Raw genomic sequence first — 26,284 nt, forward strand, 5'->3', positions numbered from 1 at the left:
ACTGGGGGGGAGGCAGGTCAGTACTTTTTGAAGGACCGTCTTTTTAAAAATCTACCAAAAATCAGGTAATTATCCGATCAATACGAAATTTTCAGCGATTATTAGAAGAATGAACTTTATAACAGTGTACTTATTTTTCATAAACGATATTTATATATATATATTTTTTTTTGCTTACAACCCCCCCCCCCCTGTTTTGAAGTGGGAACAAATATGCTTAAAATAATCAGTAGTAGTTTGCTTGGTGAAGCCATCGTTTATGCTACAGCATGCATGCGCGTAGCGTAAACGGAAGGTGGAAAGTAGTTCGTGGGTTCAGGGGTAAATACCATGCAAACGGTAAATTTGCCCCAAGTTTGACTATCAGATTCGTTGTCAGCGACCTCAATTAACTTTAAAAAAACAAATTTGAGTGGTCGGTGTTCTGTTGTTGCGGATCTGTTTTTAAGTTCGTTGATTAACTTCGCTAACTTGTTTCCTTTTAGTAAATTGTTACAGCAATTTCCGGAAGTCGGCTACAGTAATCGTGGAATTTTTTTTTTTTTTTTTTTTTTTTAACTCATTCTTTTATTGTTCTGATTATTTCAACGTTCCAAATCTTGCAAAATATTTTTGCTATGTTTATGCTGGTTATCTCCCTTAGATTTGATGATCTGTTGACATAAACGCCGTTTTTCGTAATTTTTAATGACTGCAACATGAAAATTAAGTAGATACCCTTATTTTAGTACTCATGAACTGTTAGTCTCGTTTTTTTTCTCGTTCATCACTATCATTCGGAATATATTTTTGCATTTTCTTTTAGCAAATCATCCTAAATCTTAGACAAAAAAAAAAAAAAAAAAAAAAAAAAAAATATTAACTAAAGTGTTTTTTTGTTTTTTTTTTTTTCCAGGCTTTTATTTTTTTGGGAAAAAAAAAAAAAAAAAAAGTTGCTCAAGAATAATGGATTTTAATTCGTTTAAAAAAACAAACTTGGTTTTGCTTCCATTTTGTTTTTGGCTGTGCATGTGAGGGAGAAAAAGACTAAACGGAGAAATGAGAAGTGCATGACTGCAGTGCATGAGTACCATTGTTTTACTTGAAATTCAATATTTCGAATTTTGTTATAACGAAGAAGTGTCTAATCATTAATTTTTCTTTTCTTTTCTTTACCAAAGAAAATTTTTAAAGGTTTGGGTACCTCCAGCCACATCTGTCGCTCAGCAATGTTCATTACTTAGAAAATGTCTGCATCAAATAAATAATTATATGTTCAAATTTGAATAATCTTTTATGTATAATTATATATATTTCAATGATTTTAAAAACATTATTACAATGATCTAAACATAATTTTCAATGAAAAACCAAGATACGGAATAAAATAATGTTCATACATTGTTGGTGACCACCCCCTTATTTATATATATATATATATATATATATATATAAATATATATATATATAATGAGCAAAATGTGTCTTTGTATGTCTTGCAAAAAACTTCTGACAAACGCGTCGAAACCGGCATCGTTTTAAACCTTGATCTTTTGGACGACAAATATTGAAAAATTGGCCAAAAACATTAATTGCTCCACTCAACTATGCAGTTTTCTACAAGGAGGAATCACTTTTTTTCTTCAATATTTTCGCAAGTCCATTTCTTTTTGATTAACTAGCCTTAATTTCAATGTTTGTGACTTTCGGTTTTATCAGAGGCATTGGCTAAGACTTTTTTTTTTTTTTTTTTTTTGTTCCTTACTACACTACCTTGACACACCTGGGCAACACCGGGTACCCCCCCTCCCCCACTAGTCTTTATACATTTCCTAACCTTATTTACGTTCAATCTGCAATATTGAGGATCTTCGTATGATATTCGGATTTTCTTGCCTATCCTGAAAAAATTATATCTATATTTTTGACATATATAGCGAAATTTGTGTTGTCTAGTCTGAGTTAGAAACTAGATAAATTTTTATAAATCTTAAATCTGATTTTATGACACTGTTATGGTAGAAAAATACTTTAATATTTATTCCCTTGGATTCTCAGTGGGATTGAATTTATAGGGGGAGGGCGACTGAAAACGTTTTCTGGTGGTAATTTTAAAAACAACACTGAAACTCTGTCTTATGCTTGTTATCCATGCTTCGTAGTTCTGCTGCTGCTACTCTATTAAAAAGAAAAAAAATGGAATATTATAAATGCTATCCTCCCCACCTTTCTGTCTCTCCAAAAAAAAAAAAAAAAAAAAAGAAAAGGCAACTTTATTTTCCAATGCGGACAGTTTTGTTTTTTTTCTCATCTTTTCCATGTAATCCTCACAAATGTTACCATGTTAAGACGATGATATAGAAACCCCAATTCCTTGCCTTCACTTGAAAGGAAATGACCCCCCCCCCCCCGCTATTAAGCTATCTGACTGGATAACTGTTTGAATTCTGAAAAATTTTCAATTAAAAAATGAATGCATAAAGACATTTAAATGTTTGAATAATTCAACTCCTCATAATCGTCTAATTGTCTACTAAAAACTTTCTATTTAAAAACTAAAGATAATAGAACATTCCTTATTTCTTAGAAAAAAAGTTCAATTTTTGTAAATCTGACCATTTGTATCCAAATTTACAATAAAAATCTAATATTGGTCCTCCAATTTATCGGAGAGGGACCTATGTTTTCAGTTGTGTCCGGATGATTGCCAGATAACCGTCCATTAGTTTTTCCTGAAATTTTGCCACAAATTGTATTTCATTAAATAGATATGCACAAATACAAAATGTTTTTTGCAAAAATTCCTGTTGTGTCCCAGGAGCTATAGAGGTAAAAAAAAAAAAAAAAAGTGCCACTTTTGCCCCATAGCATGATCTATTTTAGATTTTTCTGACACTTGGCCAAAATGTTGAGGTCATTGTTCTTAATATAAATTCAGTATGGGTGATCCTGGCAAAATTCTGGTTCGCATTTTTAGGGCTAAAAAAACATGCCTTTTTCATATTACTCAAAAACTTGATATGTTACGTTACATGGTGCTGATTTCAAATATACATGTCTTAAGGCGTGAAACTGCACCATTTGTCCATTTTCATTGGGATTTGTTGTTCCCAGGAGCTCAAAAGGGGGTCACAAATGCTCCAAAATTGCAAAAAAAAAAAAAAAGACACTTTTAACTCTTAACCTTTTCCCCATTGATTAGATTTTTCTGAAACTTGGCAAAAATGTGAAGGTAATGTTGGCCCTTCACATTTCTTGCATTCATCATTTCTTCACTTTTTTTTTGTGTGTGGTGTCATCTCACATGCAGCACTAGAAGAGGACCACACATGCATGGCTTGTTTAAATTCACTCTTGACAACCAACTAAAATTAACTGCAATAGGTTAACACTAAAAATATCCATATAAAATGTTTCTCCTTTGTAATTTAAGAAAAAATAAATCAACTTTTATATCATTGATATAATTTCATATTTTTGCATGATCTGAAACTATTTTCAAGTTAGACGTGGAAATACAATTTTTCAGCATCTTTCAATGTTAAATCAAATTTAAAAAAACTTTAGGAATCTTTAAAAAAAATTTCATTTTTATCACATTAAAAATGTAAAATCGTGAAGGATTTTTAATTATAAAAATTTCATCTCAAAATAAATGATTCTTCAACTATTAACTTGTATTTTCATGTGTTTTTTTTTTTTTATTTGTTTTGGTGTGAATTTAAATTACTGATTAGAAATTTCAGCTGATGACTATGGACAAAGTTGACTACTTAGAAAATGTTGCCTCATTTGGTCTCTTCTCTAATCAAGCTAAAACAATATCTGACCTTTCTAAATTTGAAGTTTTAGAATGAATCAACAAAAAGGCAGAAGTTACAAATTTTTATTCAAATTCTGAGATGACAACCCCTTTTGAAAAAAAATCTTAATCTCTCAATTAGAGAATTTCACAACTAAGAAAAACATTGCATTCCCCCCATCCTAGGATATATTTACAAAAGAAAAGCTCTTTTTTATTTTAAAGAAATATCTTGAGTTATCGATTTCTATTTTGGGTGATATTGTCACCCTTTCTGGATTTGCATGTCTAGCTGAGGGCAATTTAAATTGCTCTAAAAGAAAATAAATTGTCAAAGACAAAAACTGCCCCCCCCCCATTTAAATCTGCGTAAAAAAACAAATTGAAGAGTTCATATGAAAGTTAACACAGAAGCTTTTAAAAGTGAAAACTTGTTAGCACCTGGCCAGCAATTTATTGGTTTTCTTACTAAATCATGAAACGAGTTTAAATAATTTAATTGTTTTGAAAGTTAAAAATTATTATTTATTTTTTTCAAATATGCTCAGTTTGATACTTTTAATTCAATACAGCTATTATATTATAACCCATGTGAAAATATCTAAAGACTGGCACTGTTGATTGAAAACACAATAGACTAGTTAAACATATCTCGCTGAAAATAGAGGTAGGAAGTACTGGGTCGAAAAAAGGTCACATCTTCAAAATCTGGTGGGGACCCCCTCAAATCAAAATATAAGGTGTATCTAGGTCAAAATCGAAAAAAAATTTGAAAAAAAACAAACTTTTTCATCTGTTGGCGGCATTTTTTAGATCTGGGGCTGGTTTTTCAAGAAATACGTGTCCGAAATGTCAATATGAGTGATTTCAAGGCATAATTTTGCTGCTTGTGTATCTCCAATGCCCATTAATGGATATAAATAGTTTCAAATGACACAGGGTCATGTATTTAAACAGGTTTTGTGGTATTCTTGGTCAATTTCGCTCACAAAATGGCCAAAATTGGCCATAAAGTGGCCGAAAAACAGGCAAAAATCACAAAAACCATCTTGGGTCACATAAATTATCCTCGTCCACCTTTATAAAGGTATATATTGCTGTAGATACCTAAAATAGACATTGGAGTACGATTATATACAGGTCTCAGATCTTTTTGGGCCTTTTTTGAAGAGAAATAGACCAAATTTTGACCCAAAATTGCCAAAAATAGGACGAAATTGCCAAAATCCTGTTCTCGGTCACTTAATCGATCCTTGTTCATTCCCAATGGATATGAATGACTTCAGACACACATATAAGGCAGAGAACCATGATTATTGACAGGTCTTGGGGTCTTTAAGGGCAATTTTAGGGGTGAATTTGGCCAAATTGGACCTAAAATTGCTGAAAATAGGCCGAAATCGACATAATCCCGTCCTTTTATGATTTCCAAGTGCTTAACAGACTTAACAAAAGTGACTCAGATATACACTACAAGCACTACAATAATCCATCAAACTTGGCTGCAATCTCTTTGTGGTTGTGCAGTGTGAATTGCATGTTTCGGTCCGAAAGAACATCCCAGTCTCCGTTGATTTCGCATTCGACAATTTGATCTGCATCGATAGTTTGCTTATCATCTGGGTTTTATCTATCTAAAGCTTCAACAGTATGCACTTTACAAAGAGTGTGAAGGGGAACGTGCTCCGAATTCAACTCACGAGCAATTTCAAATTCTATTTTCAAGTTTTTTTCAACTGAATCAGTCATGATTTTTACTTTTTCCCATAAGTCTTTTAACTGAGATGTTAGGATCTTCTGGTATCACCAAAACTGCTAGACGACGGAACGTCTCGACAAGCAGCTTCACTATTTGCTTTCTATCTTCGTAGGCAAAGAACAGGGGACGGAGCGAGAACCTCTTTTTTCCAGAGAAATTGAATATAATGGCTGGCCATTCACCATCAATTTTACATCGTGATGTTGTGTCATAATGTAAGTGGCACTTCAAATTGTTGGAGTTGTTATAAAGAAAGTTGGCAGCAGCAGATTTGGCTTGAATTGCCATTATTTGTTTGTAATCAGTTATTGTTCTTGGTGCTGGCAAAACATTCTTATAACCTTCCCAATCTGATTTGGAATGGGGCATGGGTTTTCGATTTAACTTGGCCTTCTTTTTACATGGTGCTTCATCATCTTCAATTATTTCATCACTCACTTCTGGGGGAGTTGAAGACGTGCAAGGAGAAGGATTAGCTTTGTCTGCCTCTTCCTTGTTCAAATAAAACATGTCCATACAGAATTTTGCAGACTATTTGAACAGCTAGAATAGCTTTTTTTCACTGAGATTCCACACTTCACACTGACTTCCACACAAACTTTTTTGATGGCTTCAGTGCAGTTTCCAATCTTACGAATCTCTGGCTGGGGTATGAAAGACTGGTCTGTTTGTGACGCAGCGTCAGCGCAATCTACAAGAACTCGAACCAGACCTGAACGAGTCATGCTAACTCCTTCTTGACTGTTCTTTTCACTACCTACTGTAGTACTGTTGAGTGTGTCAACCACCTCATCCATGATGTATGAAAGTTCATCCTCCATCATTTCTACCTCAGCTGCTTCTTTGTCGCATGTCCTCCATCTCTTTTTCAAACTCCTCGTCTACTTGTCGATTCCCCAATTTCGATTCATTTTCAACTGATCATAGTAGAATGTCTTTTCCGCTGGAGCAAACTTCTCAGGATCTACCGCCATGCCTTTGATGTTCAAGAGTTCGGAATGTTCCTTCTTAAACTCCATCTCTGCACGTCTTTTCTTCTTCTTGCTGGTTGTAACAGCATTGTAGTATGACTGCAAAGATTTGCGAATCTTCTTCTTCACCGATTTCGCAGACAGAACATTAGATGCGGAGAACACCTTCGACCAGGTTATCATTAATCCTTTGGCGCAATCTGACACAGCTTGTTTTCTGAGTCTAGTCTCTTTCTCTTCAGTTGGTTGTCCAGATGGTGCGACTTCAAGAATTTTAGCAATGACTTCATATTCTGAAGGAAGAACATCACCAAAAGAGAAAGTTGTGGACTGCTCTGCAACACTACTCATTCTACCGGCTGACTCTTCAATACAATCCTGAAAGAGAAATATAACTGTGTCAGGATATTCAAAATGGACCCAAATAAAAATATGAATGGACCCAAGGAGAAGGAGATTTCAACTGTGTGCTATGATTATGATAAAAATAACATAGCAAGGAGACTCTACATTTCAGAGTCTCATTTTGAACTGACCAAATAAACAAAACAACTCCTTTCTCAGATAACACTGCAATGTTATCAATCATTCGATTCTACTAGTACTAGTCCCCAAGCCCCTTGGGAAACTAGTTAAATAACACTTACAATTTTTGTGTGAAGCTTTGTAAGAAACATTCTTATGTAAAATTTACCAGATTTGGAACACTGGACGATTAAGGGTATTTCTTTCCGCAAAATGAATGACATCTAGGGTGTAAATCACCGTGAAAATTGTGCTAAAATCCCGATTTTGTACTAAAAAATGACTTTTATATGCTAAAATAAAACTCAATTTAGCTATACATTGTGTCATTCCTATCCTAATTCATTGACCAAGTCAAAAGAAGTGAAAATACCTAAGTTTCAACTGCTATTTCTTATCCCTTCTTTTGCAAAGATGGGTAAATGGGCGTTTTTGGGCCCCCGGAGCCTAAAAATCTAAAAAATGGCGCCAACAGATGAATTTTTTTTTTTTTTTTTTTTTTTTTTTTTTTTTTCAAAATTTTTTCGATTCTTACCTAGGTTTAGTGCATATTTTGATCTGAGGGGGTCTCCACCAAAATCTGAAGACCCGACCCAGTACTCCCTACCTCTACTGAAAAAATAACACTACATTCTGATTAATGTCCCTTCCATGATATACATACGTGACGGCTAAATATTACCTTTTTAACTATATATATAGACAGGACCCTAAACCCTAAATGCATGGTATATCTACCGAGTGCCGCAATCAAATCTAATGGCAATACAAAGTGCTGTTCACAAAAAGTGCATGAACTAAAGAACATTCATTTTCTGTTCTCATTTCTTACATAGACTTTTTACACTGTCTCTTATGAAAATATTTTTCAGTCTGATGCTGCTTTGGCTCCAGTAAAAGTGATGGGCGAGATCAAGGGACTGACTGATGGAAAACATGGTTTCCACATCCATGAATTTGGTGATAACACAAATGGTAAGATTATTATTTTTTTTATTTTTTTTTTTTCAAGATTTCAAATATATTTTCATTAATCAGAAAAAAAATTAAGTTTACAAGAAATCTTAAATCTCTTGATGATAAAAAATTAACTTTATCAAACTAGAGAAAGAAAAATTAACTTTATCAAACTAGAGAAAGTAAAACCTTCTGATCACTTGTGTGTGTACGTTTTTAGCACCCGATGGATACCTCCTAGATACAAAATTAATTGGTTCCGTTTTGGCTTTCATATCCTGTAAAGCGTTTTACACATACATTGCCTAATCCATTCCAAACCCTATATAAAACTTTATAAGGGTAAGAGCCAAATAGTACCTAACTTTACCATTAATGCTTGTAAATGAAGTAGATACAGAGTGTCCAAAAAGTTACTGAAAGGTTGAAAATCATTCATTTTATAATTAATGATTCTTTCAGATATTTTATAGATAAAATTTTGTAAATAACAATGCTTTGGCAACATTATTTCTTGCTATGGTGATGTCAAATGGCCACCACATTCCCCAAACTTGACTAGCTGCAACTTTTTCTTGTAGGAATATCTTGGAGAAAGAGTCTGTTAACAAACCTCAAACCTTGCAAGAATTGAAGGAAAAAATCAGGAATGCAATAAGAGTTAAATCGTAATTCAGAGATTCTGCAAATAGTCATGTTTTGGAAAGAGCACAAATATGCAAAGCTGAAAATGGGCAACATTTTAAGACATTTTTCATTAAATAAAGATTGTTTGAATTTTGCCCCCCCCCCCTTAGGTCTTAGTTAAAATTACAGAAAGATATAAAAAATAATCTATTTAAGTTCAAAACTTTTCCGTGACTTTTTGGACATTCTGTATGAGAATATAGTGCAATAAACTTTTTAATACAAATATGTGGAACCTTACCTTTCGAGTGAAGTGATGTCTGAACCTTATGAAACTCAATTTTTATTTTTTACAGTCTCTAATTTCTAAGATGGTGAATGTTGGAAAATTGGAATGACAGCTATGTCAAGTTGGGTTCATTAAGTGTTATTTGAAATTGTGTGGAATGCGCACAATGTCTGCATTGCTCGGTGGTGATGTCAAATACATCACATTTTTTCAAACTTTCAAACGATCCTGTAAGGAAGATATAGAGAAAATGGAACTAATGATCACACCAGCAAGTTTTTCTTTCTAATGACTATTACAAAAAAAATCTTTCATCTTGGCGAATGAATGCGATCAACTGGCTTTTCAGAGCAGCATTTGTAGACCCTTCTATTTGTAAGCTAGCCTAGTGTGCTTTGCTTGATTTCAGAGCAACTTGACTGCATACATTAATGGCCATGTCCTCAATCCCCCAGCAAATCAAATTCATTTGTGTGAAGGCAAAAAAATCATCAGCTCTTTCAATTTCTAGCCAACAAAATTGGAGTCTAACATATGAGACTTCTGTCCTACACCAAAGTTTGTTCGCTATCAAGGTGGAACTGCCTCTCTCGACTATTAACTTCATATGGAAGTGGAAATCCTATGAAAGAACAAAAACATAGTTTATCATGATGCTCTCCTACCTGGCTGATATTTGTTTAAATTTTTTTTCGTCAACTCAACAAAATGAATCTACTCTGATGTTCAAGACAGACTTGAAGTTTGAAAGGCACAAATCAAGGCCGGGTCCACAACCTCGTTTCCTTTCCCAGACGAGCATATGAAAAAAAAAAAATCATTTCGATGATTGGGTGTTCCATGGTACAGAGACCCTTTCAACACTATAATTGAAACTACTAAAGATAAAGCAGAAGTACTGGCAGGAGACCTCTGTAATGCTCATACAATTCACAACATACCTTTGCGAATGTGGATTTTCTGACCTGGCAACCATTTAATGAAGTCTAGAAATTGTCTTTATGTTAAAAATTATATTCGCCTGTATCCAAGATGGAGTCCAACATAAGTCTCTTCATAAGAGCTCAAACTTTCAATATCTACTTTTTTTTTTTTTTTTTTTTTTTTTTTTTTTTTTTTTAAGGGCTCACGAGTGTCAAGATACTCAGTAAAGGGGCTGTGGGTCTTTCTGTATATATATATATATATATATAAATAAATTATTTTAGACTAGTGAGGGGCTTGCCTGGTTCTAAAATATGCTTAAATATATTTTAATTTAGAGATTACAAAGCCAATTTTCTATTGAATATTACATTGTACTCAATATATAGTACTGATTAACAAAAAACTTAGGTGCCATGAGAACCACTCTAATCTAGTGTTTGAGCTATTGATAAAGATTTAAAATTAAAATCATTTCAAGCTATGAATGAATTTGCATATGTAATAGAAAATCAGCAAGTTGAAATAAGTTTTTGCATTTAAATTTGCCAACATATATTCATCCATCCTTGGTGTATGATTACTATTTCCTGCTAATTTCAGGGTTATGTGACCAGTAGTAGATTCCAATCTTTGAATGGTTCCTAGCCCATTTACCATTCATTATCTTTATCTTTTGACTAATAGCAAAATTTTTTTTTTCTTATGGGGAAAATGAAAAAAAAATGGACATGCTTTTTGAGACCTTGTTTTCTCATTTGTATTTTTTTTTTTTTTTTTTCAGAATTTTGTATTTTCATTTTTTGATCTGGTGTAAGCTTGTATTATTTGTCAGGATGTTTAGTCATTTGCAGAGTTCCAACTCTGTCATGTGTTTTTGATGTCACAAATTATTTTCATTTGTTCAGTCTACATTTATCGTTTTCTTGGCTTTTAGATATTTACTTGCTAGTCTTCATAAGTGATTATGAGTGACAAGTCTCTTCTGATTTTAGCCTCCTCCCCTCTTTTGATGGCCATTGCGAGTCATTTTGCATTATCACAGCCATTTGCAATTGATTTCTCATTGACTTTGTCTGGAATTTGAGTGAAAAAAAAGCCTCTTCCAGATTTTAGTATATACTCTTTGTATCTTTATATAGCAATACACATGAAAAAATTGAAATAGCTTGAAATATTTCAATATTGGTATGCATGGAAAGAGCTTGATGAGCTAAGAAAAAATCTTTTTAAATTTTTTAAAATCTGATTAAAATTAAGGAACTTATGGCTATTTTTGTGCCTCACACGTTTGGATATTTTTCCCTCTTTAAGACCATATGCATTTCGTCACATTTTTTACACTACTTTTTCAGTAAAAATGTCATATCTTTGTTAAAACACAAGACTAAGAAATGAAATTTACCATATAAGTGTATTTTTGTACAAGGAATCAGAATATGCAACTGAAAATCTCCCAAAGTTTATGGTTTCCAAATAATCTGCAGTAAATGTGCATAAATATGCAGCAATTCCTTAAAAATGCCATGTATCCATAAACAGAAAAGAAGTTGAATTGTAATGTGCTTTATGTACAAAAAACTTAAATCTAAACATAAGACCATTTAAGAATGAATATATTGCAATATTTCTTTGGTATTATTGTAGATTAACACCTTCTGTTTAACCCCACTCAACTCCTTCTGACCACCCCTCCAAAATGTGATTCTACCTTTTTAGGAAATTATGTATAAAATGCCATGAAAAACTTTAATAAAAGATAAACAAATTATTTTAGAATTTAATGTAAAATAATTTCCTATTACAGGTCATTCTAGCATTTTAGAGCAGTTAACTGGGGTTTTTTTCTATGGGAAAATATGCATGCTTGCTTTTTTTTTTTTTTTTTTTTTTTTTTTTTTTTTTTTTTTTAAGGATGATTATGTGTAGTTTTAAGAGGGTTTCTATGCAATGAGAATATGGGGAGGGTTGCCATTCGGACTTTGAATTAATTGTAGGGCTAAGGAAAATTCAGTGAACATACTGAAAACTTGACAGACAAAGCTAACAAAAACAATATTAGAGGGGGAGCGGTTAGTTTCACAAAAATTTAATGTAAAATAATTCACCATTTCCTGGCCATTCTAGCATTTTAGGACAGTTAACCAATTTTTATGTGTATTTTTCTTTAAGGAAGGATCTATTTTTTGTTTGTTTGTTTTAGATGCTTGTATGTGGCTTACAGAGGTATTTTGTTGGGGGGGGGGCTTGCCACTCTAACTTACTGTTATTGTTAGGGTTAAAGAGTGTTTTAGGAGGAGACTTGCCACACATAATTTGGATTAGAGGTGAAGTTAAGAGAGCTTTTTTTCAAAGAGCGTTCATCACTCATATTTACTGTTAGCGGTTCATAATTATTGGCTTTTGAAAATGTTATGGATTAAATTTGGAATATCACATTACTATTAAATATGTAAACTTATGTAAATAAGGATGTGAAACTTTACAAGAATTAGGACAAACAGACAAAAATAATTTCTAACTGCTTTTAAAATTTCAAGAATATTGATATAGATTGAGGGTTTGTATTACTATACACATAGATTCGAAAAAGTTGTCAAAAAAACAAATAAATGTTATCAAAAGCAAGTTACTTTTCTACCTAACTGGATAATTTTTTAGTGTTTTTATTTAATGTAACATGTTTATTCAGCTTGAAAACAGTGTTTACCGATGTTTTGGAAAATTTAAATGGCGCCCGACTCTCTTGAAATGGTAAGTTTGGGGAAAAGAGTTAAAAATAAAAAAGTAGACAATACTGCTAGAAACTCTCAATATATGTTACCGTGACATAGGCTGACATATATTCGGTGAGTTTTTAACAGTATTTTGTAGTTTTTTTATTTTTAACTCCTTTTCTCAAACTTACCGTGTCAGAGTCGGGCCGGGCGCCATTTTTAATTTTCCAATACATCGGTAAACACTGTACGTTTTTCGAGCTGAATAAACATGTTACATTAAATAAAAACACTAGAAAATTATTCAGTTAGGTAGAAAAGTAACTTATCTTGCCTTTGATAACATTTATTTGTTATATATTTGTTTTTTGACAACTTTTTTCGAATCTATGTATAAACGAGATTTTGATACTTATTTTGGTTTTGAAAAAAAAAACATTTGTGGCTGTTTGCAGTAAAACATTGTTTTAATTCGCTGTTCAAAACTAATTTAAAGAATAAAAGTGCATGCAAGCTATATATCTACAAAAGTTTATTTTGTTTTTTTAACCATGTTTTTAAATTTGACGAGAAATGTGAGAAATTGCAACAGATTCATAATGCCGAATTGGTTGGGATTGTTGTTATTATACATTCTGAAAACTGAATAGTTCTAAACTAATGTTATTCTGATAACAAAATAGCTCTAATTAAAACATATAACATTTATATTCATATTTTCATGTTTTTCTTAATTCGTTTTTGAATAAAAATTAAAGAACGCGTGTTGTTTACACTGTGCTACTGTGCTATCGCTGATTCTACAGGCTGGAGCTGCTGCTGCTGCTTACTAACTTCATTTGACCAAATTCGAGAAATAGAAACAATTTTTTTTTTTCGGGTAGGTCCTTTTAAATTATCAATTACCGCGGTCCTACTCAACATAAAATAATACTTTTAATTGATAAAGATAGTAAAAAGATTGATTTACTTACTACTGGGTGTCCGAAGAATTTTTTTTTCAAAATGTTCAATACTCGTCATATTAAAAGTCTTATTTTTAACACGACAAAAAAAGAAATGGTTAAAAATATTTCGGACACTTGACAGTATTAAGATTAACACCTCTTCTGATTGCTTTCCAAATTTCATGACGAAATTCTTCATACAATCACGGTATGGACCTTTAGAAAACAAAACCTTACCGAAAACGCCATTTTATGACGTTCACATTTTTATCACTTTATTTGCTTAAAACTCTTAAAATATATAATGTACATTCATATTTATTAATTCATTTGAAAGTATATTCATTTCCGAACAAAACAGTAGTAATTTGAAGACTTGAAGTGCTTTGGTTTAAAAAATATGGCTATTTTAGTAGAACTACCTTGAAATCTGTGATTATCCAAAGCGTTTTTTCGTCCGTGTGTATTACTACTTTATAGATCTGACTTAATTGGGTGAAGGATGGCAGATTTTTGTGATCATGTAAAGAACTGATGTATTGGGATGGGAAGTGCATTTGTGAAAAAATTGCAAAAAAGAACAAAAAAGCTGGACTAGTTTTCTGTCAGCGATATTTGTCTTTATTTTATTTTTTTTTTTTTTAGGCTGTACAAGTGCTGGAGGTCATTTTAATCCCGAAAAGAAAGAACATGGTGCTCCTACTGATGAAAATAGGTTTGGTTGTTTTTTACTCCCTTTCTAAGTGTTTTAGTTTCTTTAAGCTTATGTGCATTTTTGTTGGCTTTTTTTTTAAGAACATTCTAAAGACAGCATTTATTAAAATGCTTGTATCTTCAAGATGGTGGCTCTCCTACAGACAACATTAAAAAGAAAAAAAAGATTGTTCTCCAAATTTACAGATTAGGTGGTGTTAACTATACTTGTATAATTCATTGACAAAGTGGTTGTCAATGACTATATTTTTCCTGCAGGTTCTGAAAATCAAATGCACTTCTATGCTGCCATTAAATTGCATTCACTCATAATGCGTCATCCATGAATTGTTATAACTTCACCACCAAAACATTCTAAACTGATTGTTCAGATGTAGTTAGAATATTTAAAGACATAGCTGCTAACAACTTTTTAGCAAAATACTGAAAATTATACGTCCTCACAAGCTTTAAAAGAAAGATCTTTAACTAGAAAATGAAGAAAATCTTTTCTATGCTGTTTGTATAAAATTAATCCAGATGACTTTCAATATTTATTTTTAGACATGTTGGTGATCTTGGCAATGTAGAATCATCTGCTGGAGTTGCTAATGTCAGTATTGAAGATAAGCTTATCAAGTTGACTGGTGTAAATAGCATTATTGGTAGAACTGTTGTGGTAAGTTTAACACTTTATTGCCATGTATCTGGGAAGAAATATGTAATTTTCTTTTTTTTCTTTGGTAGACTTACTCTTCCTAAATACTAATTGGTGGGGGGTGTAAAATTCTGTAGCACATTTTAATGCAGGCTCCTGTAAAAAGTGATTACTTACAGGCGTTTTTCTTATTTTACAATCCATTCCAGATTAAATCATTTTATTTTTTTCTCCCCTCAGGTTCATGCAGATGTTGATGACTTGGGAAAAGGTGATCATGAGTTAAGCAAGACAACGGGTAATGCTGGTGGCCGACTTGCATGTGGAGTTATTGGTATTGCTAAGTAAATATTCCCACCACTGCCATCTTCTCTTTGTTAATAAAGATGTTTTTGGAAAAGAACAAATTGTTGTTTCTTCAATAATCATGCAACAGAAAAGTGAAAACAAAATAAGGTTACAAATCTTTTTAATGTCTGTACAAGTTACATTTAAAGATAAAATAATCAAAATTGAAGGAGGGTACCATCTGTTTTTTTTTTTGTTTTTTTTTACCTATATCTGGATCTGAAAAGGAAAAAAAATTGTATTAATATAAATAATTGAGTAAGAATTGACTTGAATAAATATTGCACAAAGACTTGATATAAAAAAAAAAAATAGACATTTAAGAAGAAAAAATGAAAAGTGACGCCCACCTTGATGCTGATCTAGACTTGTGTTTGCGACTTGATCTCTTACCACTTCTTCTTTCATAATCGCTTCGTTCTCTTGATTGCTTGTAGCGTTCCGACCGCTGTTCATACCAACGATCAGTGTTATATTTCTCGGTCTTGCGTCTTTTGCTGCTGCTTGAATGATGATCACTATCTGAAGAATTAGATCGAGACTTTCGTTGTTTTGATCTCCTATTTGTCGTACTGCCAATACTGCTGTAACTTCCCTCGCGGCCATACACAGACTCTCTATTCGGCTCATAGTTGCCCTTGCTTGACTTACTACCATTTCGTGTTGATCCATACTTATACCTGTCATATTTCTCTGTCTTGTGCCGACGGTTGCTACTCTCATAACTATCTCTATAACGGTCGCTGTTGCTATATTGATCTAGACCAGAGCGACTATGTTGGCGTTCATAACTGTCACGAGACCCGCTACGTCTGTATTTGTCAGAATCTTCCTGCCCACTCCTCTGTTCTCCACGTTCCCGTTTTTTTAGGTATGCATGGAGAATTTCACCACGAATCTTTCCATCATGAATAGCTTTAAGAAGCTTGTGTTTTTTGTCACTGGAACTTAATGATGTCGAAGATGAACTGTCATCACTGCTACTTGAATCACTAGAACTGTCACTGCTATCAGAGTCGCTATAGGCCCCTCCCTCACTAGAACTACTACTGCTGCTACTCCTGGAACTACTACTACTACTGCTGCTGCTGCTACTTGATTTCTTCTTGGAGTTTTTATTCTGACTTTCTTTCTTCATAATGTTACTCATCTCTTTAGTTGCCTGTAAGTGACTGTCACCCCCACTAGAGTCAGTCTGACACTTGTCTTTTATTTCATCATCCTGGATTTTCACTTTGTGCTGCTGATGATCAAACTTTACATCAAGTCCAGGTGTTTTATCAGATTTTCTACCAAAAGAGAATTTCTCAGCTGAAACGTCATTGAGAGATGTCGATGCCTTTTCACGGGATACAGATCGAGTTGGATCTACAAAAATACAAAATGTTTTATTGGAAAACGATTCAATAGTTATCAAATTTAAACAAATGATCTAAAGTGCTTGCAATGTTAACATTTGATTTTGTAAATGCAAGGTTTTTAAATGTACTTTCCAAATCCTGTTCTACAATAGATTTAACCAGTGAAAAACTTTAATGGGTATTTATCCAATTTTTAAAATACTAAAAAGTATAACAATTCTATTATTAATAAACACTTGTCATGTGGAGATATATTGCTGATCAGCAACTTTCAACATGTTTTTAATTTTTACCTTGAAAAATTAAAAACATTTGATACCCCCCACCGCCAAAAAAAAAAAGAAGAAAACTTAGCACTTCAAGTGTTTTTTTTACTTGCTGACATTTAATTGGATGTTCTGTTAACATATCAATTTCTATAACAAACACTTTGTGTTGTAGAAAATATTTGCAAGTTTGAAATGTACAACAATGAAAAGCACTTTTTCTTTTATTAGTACTCTAATGTTAATAATTTCTAATTGTGGAGCAAAGAATCTATTTTTACAAAAATGGTCCGATTAACAGTGCACATCTATATATCTATAAAAGTGAACGCGTCTATCTGTACCTTTCCCTACGCAATAACTCTGTCAATTTTAAGTCTACAGATTTGAAATTTTATATACAGGGTACTGAGATTTGGGAAAATCGACATAATTGGTTTTCTGCCAGAAATTTGGCAGTTATAGGGTCAAAGTTCAACAATTTGACCTTTGAGAACTCCGACAATTTTGGGTCTAAACACTTGAAATTTTAAATATAGGTTCCTTGGACATGGATCTAACTTAATTTGTTTTTAGCCCAAAACAATTTTAAGGGGTCAAAGTTAAAAAAATTGACCGTTTTTTTGCTTAACATACACCTCCAAATACCCGGGCAAAGCTTGGCACCTATGCTAGTTAATTATAAAGCATAAATTAGCCTAGAGGTTTAGAAATCTTTTGTACGATCTTTCTGGAAAGATGCAATACAATTAATAGATTGTACAATGGTTAGGGTTTCTGGTTGAAATAGTTTTTTTGGTGGTTGCAAATTTCTTTTTCTATTGTCATCAATAGTTATTCTATCCTTTTGTTTCAGTTTTCTCGCATCAAACTATTACAGGGATGTGAGATCTCCACTTATTTCTAAAAACAGGTTAAAGAAATCTTGACTTATCCTTCTTTTAGTCTTTCTATTTTTAAAAAAGTGTGTGTGTGGGGGGGGGGGCTGAACCCTTGGAGCCCCCACCCCACCTTTTTAAAGACTAATTAAATCAATTGATACTTTTGTTTTGCTACACACCATGTAGCAAAACTTTGCTAATTATCTCTCAACCCTTTCTTGAATCTGTATTAATGTATATTGATTGAAGACGAGACTTTCAGCAGTGTTCTAAGAAAAGCTGTCACTTTGAAAAAATTTTTACAAAAATATTATTTTAACATTGTAGTGCAAATTTAGAATTTCTCAGTTAAAATCTAATTTTTATGCTACTGCTTAATAATTTCTGCTACAAAATTAATGTAAAACGTTAATGTCATAATTTTACAACTTTTCTTTAAAATATATAAACAAAAAAGTCATTGAGAATGCTGTCACATAAAGAAAATTCTTTTATACAAACTTTTTCTTTGTAAAAATTTTAAATGAATACTTTTAAATTTAATTTTTAAATTAAAAATATTTATTGTTGAATAATCTTATAATTTTACTTTTCTTTAAAGATTGTCTGAAAAAAAACAAAACAAACTTATCTTATTTACTGCTTTATCTTTACTATTATATAAAAGTCAATTTGTGTGTGAGTTCCTTTCTCATAGGTTCCGAAACAGCTGAGCCTATATATATATTTTTGCAAGTGTCACACAAATACATTCATCTGATGTATACCGAAAATCAAAAATCCGATCTTAATAGCTTTTCTCTTTTATAGATAAAAAAGAATAATTTTCACAGGGGAATATTTTACCTTACACTGGCAAGGAAGATAAAATTTCAGCAAATAATTTCTTAAACAGATTTACTAATTATATATAGCTTAGTGGTAGAGCGTTCAATTACAGATCTAATGATGCCCTGGTGTACCTCACCATTTTATTTTAATTTTTTTTTCTTATGAGGTCAATCTATATATTTATAAAAGTGAAATTGTCTGTCTGTGTGTGTACATTTCCCTACCAAACTACTCTGTCAATTTTCAGTCTACAAACTCGAGATTTGACATAAGGGTATTGAGATTTAGGAAAATCTTTTTAATCAGTTTTTGGCCAGAAATTTGACTGTCAAAGTTCAACCATTTAACCTTTGAAAATTCTACCAAACTCCAATTTTGGATCTAAACACTTGCAATTTTAGATGTAGGTTACTTGGACATGGATCAAACCTTTTGATTTGAGCCCAAAACTGTTAAGAGGTCAAATTTTTAACTTTGACCTCTGGTCTCTACCAAATTACTCAGCCAATTTTTGATCTAAATATTTGAAATTTTACATAAAGTGTATTCAGACATATGGTAAGCTTTTTAATCGGTTTTTGGCTGAAAATTTGGCTGCCAAAAGGTCAAAGTTCAAAAGATTTGACCTTTGCGGCCTCTAGCAAACTATTCAGCCAATGTTGGGTCTAAACATTTGAAATTTTATATAATATCACAGATGCAGCAAGCTTTTTAATCAGTTTTGGGCGAAAATTTGGCTGGCAAGAGATCAAAGTTGAAAGGGTTGACCTTTGCAAACTCTTCCGCCAATTTTGGGTCTAAACACTTGAAATTTTAGATGTAAGTTACTTGGACATGAGTCAAACTTTTTAATATATATATATATACATATGCACATAAAGTTATGAACAGTATACAGGGCCCGGGCTGAACTGCTAGCTTACGATAAGAGATACCATTTACAATTGCAGCAAATCATTTCTTTGTTTGCATATTTTAATTTAATTAATGAATTTAAACATTAATCTGAAGTGACTTTTCCAGAGCATTTATTGTAAAGCCCAAATATCAGCTGACATGATATTGTAAACTAACACAGATGGAATTTGATGAATGACATTTTTTTGTGAATTAGTCAACCGGGCAAATTATTCCTTGTAATCTAATATATAAAAGACACTGTGTGCGTGTGTCTTGCAAAAACTTTAACAGAGGCGACGGTCCTCACAAAATCAATATCGTTTTAAAGCTCAACCCTTCTGATGACAAATATCGAAAAATTGGTTAAAAACATTAATTCCTTCACCCTAAGCTGGGCAGTTTTCTACAAGGAGTTTTCTTTTTTTTTTTTAACATCCCCCGGGGTTCCAAGCAACGCTGGGGAACCCCCACGACTCTACAACTTTTTTTTTTTTTTTTCAACACCTCTTCAACCTTCCCCAGGGTTCTTTACTACACTTTCACACACCCGGGCCACCGATTCCGTAGTCAGGGGGTAGGACTGCCAACTGTCATCACGACGGTTCTAGGTTCGATCCTCGGCTTCGGAGAGGTGTTAGTCTAGCGGCACTGATGAGTTGTGAAACAACGAAACAGGTCTGTATGTCGATGACTAAAATATATTTTATAATAATACATATGCAATTTGCATAAATTAAAATATCATGTTTAAGCATATTGTACAACTGGGCAATGCTGGGGTGCCAGCTAGTCTTTACTAATCCAAAACTATCCAGGTGGCATGATGAAGTAGACATACTAAATTTGAATCTTGTTTGTTCCAAGCACCACTTTCATTAAAAATGTTGGCAACCTTACATAGGTGTCTTCTGTAAGTACCAGATTCTAGAAAGAACTAGAAAAACCAATGCCAACAAGTTTTACACTTAATACAGAGTATCTTAAAAATCTAAAATACTGGCAGCCTTAAAAGAATACATCACAAGTTTTTTTTTTTTTTGTTTTTTGCATAAATTATTTTGCATAAATTGTAGAATGCTGTTTTTATTTTTTTAAATTTTCAACTATTGAAAGAACCATTTGAACAAAAAACAAAACTTAGTTTAATTGTAGAACATGGAAAGTTATTTTGTTCTATATTCAAATTTTGTATGAATTTGATTTTTATTTTCAACTAGAAGACTGACTGGTGGTAAGATACGCTTAAATATGATATTTGAATGTATGCAGATTTCGTATTTGTTATTATTGAGCCAATGTTCTATTATTATATTGTACCTTATATACAGTGATTTAACAAGTAAAAAAAAAAAATTGGGGTACCATCAAAGCCAAAACATAGCATTACAGACTTAGTCGTTTGCTAGAAATGATGTCATGACGTTAAAATTTGGGACAAACTTCAAACAAGGACGTCCGGATGGTCCACAGTTATGAAGATTACATTTATCCTTTCTATATTGATCAAAATTTTTTTTTCATCTTTAAACTTTCCAGTTTGAGATGTTTTTATATTTCTTTTTAACCTTACTAATTAGGATGTGCTTTTATATTGATATTAGTGTTAATACTGTAGAAGCAATTTTTTCCAAAGTAAAAACAAAATATCTCACAATATATACATATATAACGATTCGGTGTGCTACAAATTAGAATTAAATAGTTAATGCATATTGGCTTTTCAAGCTTATAAAATTATTTGTTTAGAAGGGAGGGGTGAAGCAATGATTTTAGATTCTGAAAATATTTTTTCTTTGAAATTTTAATAAAAACATTTGGTGCTTTACTAATGCAAAATTTTTTAAATAAGCAAAAACAATATCACTTATGTAAAATTGCCATATGGAAAATAGCAATATTATGAAATTTAATCAATCTCTATTAGCTTTTATTTTATTTTTTTTTTTAGTAAGAATTGATTGCTACCATGAACATCACGAAAACAAGGGAAATAATTCAATTTGTTTTTTGGTGCTATATTCCAACTATGAATGTAAACATATTGAAATATGCAACTTTCTGTAAAAACTACTTTTACATATAAAAAAAATTATCAACTTGATCAAATTTCATAATTTTGGGGTATATTTTTATTTTCGAGATGACAATTACATAGGTGAGTGTTTTTACTTAAAAGGGCATATTAACTATAAACAAGCTTAAGTTAGCAAATGTTTTAATTTAATAAAATTTTGCTTTAAATTTTCATTACTTATGTAATTATCTCCAATTTAATAAACAAAAGTACCATAAAAATTAAATTTAACTTTCTAAAGAAATTAAGACAGTCCATATTCTGCATAAGTACCAAATTTTCAAATTACGAAATTGTTTGCAATAGGTCAGATAAGTAAAATTAGACTTCCTAATCATGGTTTAATGTGTCATCTAAAATTTCAAGAATTTGGATTGGATCGAATGGGTTTAACGACTTTTTCAGCCTTTTTTTTTCCCCATTAAAAGTCGGAAGAGTTTTTCAACTGTGTGCATATTTCAGATGTTGTATTTATAGTTGAATATGTATATATGGATGCCTTTAAATTTTCTTAGATTTTCATATATATATTAAATTTTTTTTAGGTATAATTCATTGGGTTGACTTTTTCAAAAAGGTCCTCCATATTGTTTTCCATGTAGTACAGTTTTCTGGTTGGAGTAAGGTCAGTTCATTTAACTAGGATGTGTTCCACTGTGAGCCTCTCTTGGCATGGGACATATTCTGGTGCTGAATCTTCATTGAGTTATGAATAGGTTATATTGGTGCGTCCTGTGCGTAGTCGAGTCAGTATTATATTTTCTCGGCATGATCTTTTGGTGTTTGGACATCGTTCCTTAAGTTTAGGTTTTATGGAGTATAGTTTGCTGCTTTCATGTTGATTCCATCGTAGTTGCCATTTTCTTTGTATGTGTGCTTTTATCTGGAGTCTAGGGTCAGTATGAGGAATCTTATAATTGTCAGTTGGGAGATGTGAAGATTTTTTTTGCAGCTGTATCTGCCGTCATTGTCTTTGATTCCCACATGGCTGGGGATCCCGACAAAAATGTTTTTGGTGGTTGAGAGGATATTGATTTTTTTTTTCTAGTAACTTTATTGGTAGTGGATTCTCTTGTTTTTGGTTTTGTATAGATAGTAAGACTGATAGAGAATCGGTGAGGATGATGAAGTTTTTGGTAGTTTCCTCTGAAATTATGCCAAGTACTAGGTCAATAGCTATAGTCTCTGCAGCGAATATAGATGCTTCGTTTTAAAGTTTTTTCTTCATTGTGGTATTATGGTAGGTTGTTGCACATCCGGTGTGATTGTTGCTTTTGGACCAGTCTGTGTAGAGAAAGGTGTAGTCTGGATATTGTAATTTTAAATGTTGGAGTTCGTTATAATATTCAATAGGGTTTGTGGTAGATTTAGGCTTTTTGTTTAGATTCAGTTTCATTTCTACTTGTTTCATGGTCCATGGGGTGTTTTATGTAGTATGAAGTTGTGAATGCTGGAGATTGGTATTTTGGATTCTTCAATGCTTTCCTTTATTCGGAGAAAGAAAGTTTTGATCTTTTTTTTTTTTTCTCTCATGTTGAAGAGTTCTTCATATTTTGGATAGAAGGTACGTTGCTATGTAGGGTTGTTTGGGCAGGATTTGAGTTTAAGTAGTAATACACACGGACGAAAAAACGCTTTGGATAATCACAGATTTCAAGGTAGTTCTACTAAAATAGCCATATTTTTTAAACCAAAGCACTTCAAGTCTTCAAATTACTACTGTTTTGTTCGGAAATGAATATACTTTCAAATGAATTAATAAATATGAATGTACATTATATATTTTAAGAGTTTTAAGCAAATAAAGTGATAAAAATGTGAACGTCATAAAATGGCGTTTTCGGTAAGGTTTTGTAATGACCCCCCCTGTTTTCTAAAGGTCCGTACCGTGATTGTATGAAGAATTTCGTCATGAAATTTGGGAACCAATTAGAAGAGGTGTTAATCTTAATACTGTCAAGTGTCCGAAATATTTTTGACCATTTCTTTTTTTGTCGTGTTAAAAATAAGACTTTAATATGACGAGTATTGAACATTTTGAAAAAAAAATTCTTCGGACACCCAGTAGTAAGTAAATCAATCTTTTTACTATCTTTATCAATTAAAAGTATTATTTCATGTTGAGTAGGACCGCGGTAATTGATAATTTAAAAGGACCTACCCGAAAAAAAAAATTGTTTATATTTCTCGAATTTGGTCAAATGAAGTTAGTATTTTAAAGCAGCAGCAGCAGCTCCAGCCTGTAGAATCAGCCATAGCACAGCACAGTGTAAACAACATGCATTCTTTAATTTTTATTCAAGAACGAATTAAGAAAAATATGAAAATATGAATATAAATGTTCTTATACGTTTAATGAGAGCTATTTTGTTATCAGAATAACATTAGTTTAGAACTATTCGGTTTTCAGAATGTATAATAACAATTCCAACCAATTCGGCATTATGAATCTGTTGCAATTTCTTACATTGCTCGTCAAATTTAAAAACATGGTTAAAAAAACAAAAACTACAATTAGGAAGCTTGCATGTACTTTTATTCTTTAAATTAGTCTTGAACAACGAATTAAAACAATGTTTTACTGCGAACAGCCACAAATGTTGTTTTTTTTAAATCAAAATAAGTATCAAAATCTCGTTCATACATAGATTCGAAAAAGTTGTCAAAAAACAAATATATAACAAATAAATGTTATCAAAGGCAAGATAAGTTACTTTTCTACCTAACTGGATATATTTTTTGTGTTTTTATTCAATGTAACATGTTTATTCAGCTCGAAATACATACAGTGTTTACCGATGTATTGGAAAATTAAAAATAGCGCCCGGCCCGACTCTCTTTGACACGGTAAGTTTGAGAAAAGGAGTTAAAAATAAAAAAAAAACTATACAAAATACTGTTAAAAACTCACCGAATATATGTCAGCCTATGTCACGGTAACATATTGAGCGAGTTTCTAGCAGTATTTTGTCTACTTTTTTATTTTTAACTCTTTTCCCCAAACTCACCGTTTCAAGAGAGTCGGGCGGCGGGCGCCATTTTAAATTTTCCAAAACATTAGTAAACACTGTTTTCAAGCTGAATAAACATGTTACATTAAATAAAAACACTAAAAAATTATCCAGTTAGGTAGAAAAGTAACTTGCTTTTGATAACATTTATTTGTTATATATTTGTTTTTTTTTTGACAACTTTTTCGAATCTATGTGTATAGTAATACAAACCCTCAAAATCTATATCAATATTCTTGAAATTTTAAAAGCAGTTAGAAAACACATCAAACTACAATTAGGAAGCTTTCTATTTTGTTATTTTTTTTTCTACTTATTAAGCGAAAGATATTTTACAATCTGCTCCAGCGTAGTATAAACGGCCTATGGAATTAACACCTTCAACCTCGAAAATACAAATCAACAAATTTTTGAACGCTCTCTTTGAAAAAAAGCTCTCTTAACTTTACCTCTAATACAAATTATGTGTGGCAAGTCTCCTCCTAAAACACTCTTTAACCCTAACAATAACACTAAGTTCGAGTGGTAAGCGCCCCCCCCCCCAACAAAATACCTCTGTAAGCCACATACAAGCATCTAAAACAAACAAACAAAAAATAGACCCTTCCTTAAAGAAAAATACACATAAAAATAAATTGGTTAACTGTCCTAAAATGCTAGAATGGCCAGGAAATGATGAATTATTTTACATTAAATTTTTGTGAAACTAACCGCTCCCCCTCTAATATTGTTTTTGTTAGCTTTGTCTCTGTCAAGTTTTCAGTATGTTCGCACATAATTTTCCTTAGCCCTACAATTAATTCAAAGACCGAATGGCAACCCTCCTCATATTCTCATTGCATAGAAACCCTCTTAAAACTACACATAATCATCTTAAAAAAAAAAAAAAAAGCATGCATATTTTCCCATAGAAAAAAAAAGTTAACTGCCCTAAAATGCTAGAATGACCTGTAATAGGAACTTATTTTACATTCAATTCTAAAATAATTTGTTTATCTTTCATTAAAGTATTTCATGGCATTTTATACATAATTTCCTAAAAAGGTAGAATCACATTTTGGAGGGGTGGTCAGAAGGAGTTGAGTGGGGTTAAACAGAAGGTGTTAATCTACAATAATACCAAAGAAATATTGCAATATATTCATTTTTAAATGGTCTTATGTTTAGATTTAAGTTTTTTGTACATAAAGCACATTACAATTCAACTTTGAGTTCTCCAACTTCTTTTCTGTTTATGGATACATGGCATTTTTAAGGAATTGCTGCATATTTATGCACATTTACTGCAGATTATTTGGAAACCATAAACTTTGGGAGATTTTCAGTTGCATATTCTGATTCCTTGTACAAAAATACACTTATATGGTAAATTTCATTTCTTAGTCTTGTGTTTTAACAAAGATATGACATTTTTACTGAAAAAGTAGTGCAAAAAATGTGACGAAACGCATATGGTCTTAAAGAGGGAAAAATATCCAAACGTGTGAGGCACAAAAATAGCCATAACTTCCTTAATTTTAATCAGATTTCAAAAATTTAAAAAGATTCTTTCTTAGCTCATCAAGCTCTTTCTATGCATACCAATATTGAAATATTCAATGCTATTTCAATTTTTTCATGTGTATTGCTAGTTTAAGTAAGTATTGAAGAGCTAACTTTTCTCGCTTTAGGTCTAGGGGGGATTTGTGCGCTTCTGAGTATAGACTGTTCACTGGGAAGGTTCTGTATGCTCCTAGGACCAATCTTAGGCTGGTATCGTGTATA

At 32.1% G+C, this 26,284-nt stretch overlaps 2 protein-coding genes across 4 annotated transcripts in view; one reads left to right on the plus strand and one right to left on the minus strand.

Moving 5' to 3' along the window:
• LOC145292017 (superoxide dismutase [Cu-Zn]-like) overlaps nucleotides 1-15,255 on the plus strand; it is a 30,106-nt gene extending 14,851 nt beyond the window's left edge. Inside the window, exons 2-5 of the mRNA XM_080138014.1 lie at nucleotides 7,909-8,011; nucleotides 14,143-14,212; nucleotides 14,755-14,869; nucleotides 15,089-15,255. Of these exons, the coding sequence (XP_079994140.1) occupies nucleotides 7,909-8,011; nucleotides 14,143-14,212; nucleotides 14,755-14,869; nucleotides 15,089-15,196 (396 nt within the window). The 3' untranslated portion in view covers nucleotides 15,197-15,255. The remainder of the gene's footprint in view (nucleotides 1-7,908; nucleotides 8,012-14,142; nucleotides 14,213-14,754; nucleotides 14,870-15,088) is intronic.
• A 45-nt stretch (nucleotides 15,256-15,300) lies between these two features.
• Nucleotides 15,301-26,284, minus strand: part of LOC145292015 (uncharacterized) — a 176,427-nt gene continuing 165,443 nt past the window's right edge. For 2 of the 3 annotated variants that reach the window (XM_080138011.1, XM_080138013.1), the window contains one exon: nucleotides 15,301-16,564. In XM_080138011.1, coding sequence (XP_079994137.1) covers nucleotides 15,516-16,564 — 1,049 coding nt within the window. In that variant the 3' untranslated portion in view covers nucleotides 15,301-15,515. The remainder of the gene's footprint in view (nucleotides 16,565-26,284) is intronic. The other variant, XM_080138012.1, reaches the window with a different exon arrangement.

This window comes from Euprymna scolopes, chromosome 13 (assembly GCF_053919585.1).
Source record: "Euprymna scolopes isolate OS-2025 chromosome 13, ASM5391958v1, whole genome shotgun sequence".
In the NCBI taxonomy this organism is placed as follows: Eukaryota; Metazoa; Mollusca; class Cephalopoda; order Sepiida; family Sepiolidae; genus Euprymna; species Euprymna scolopes.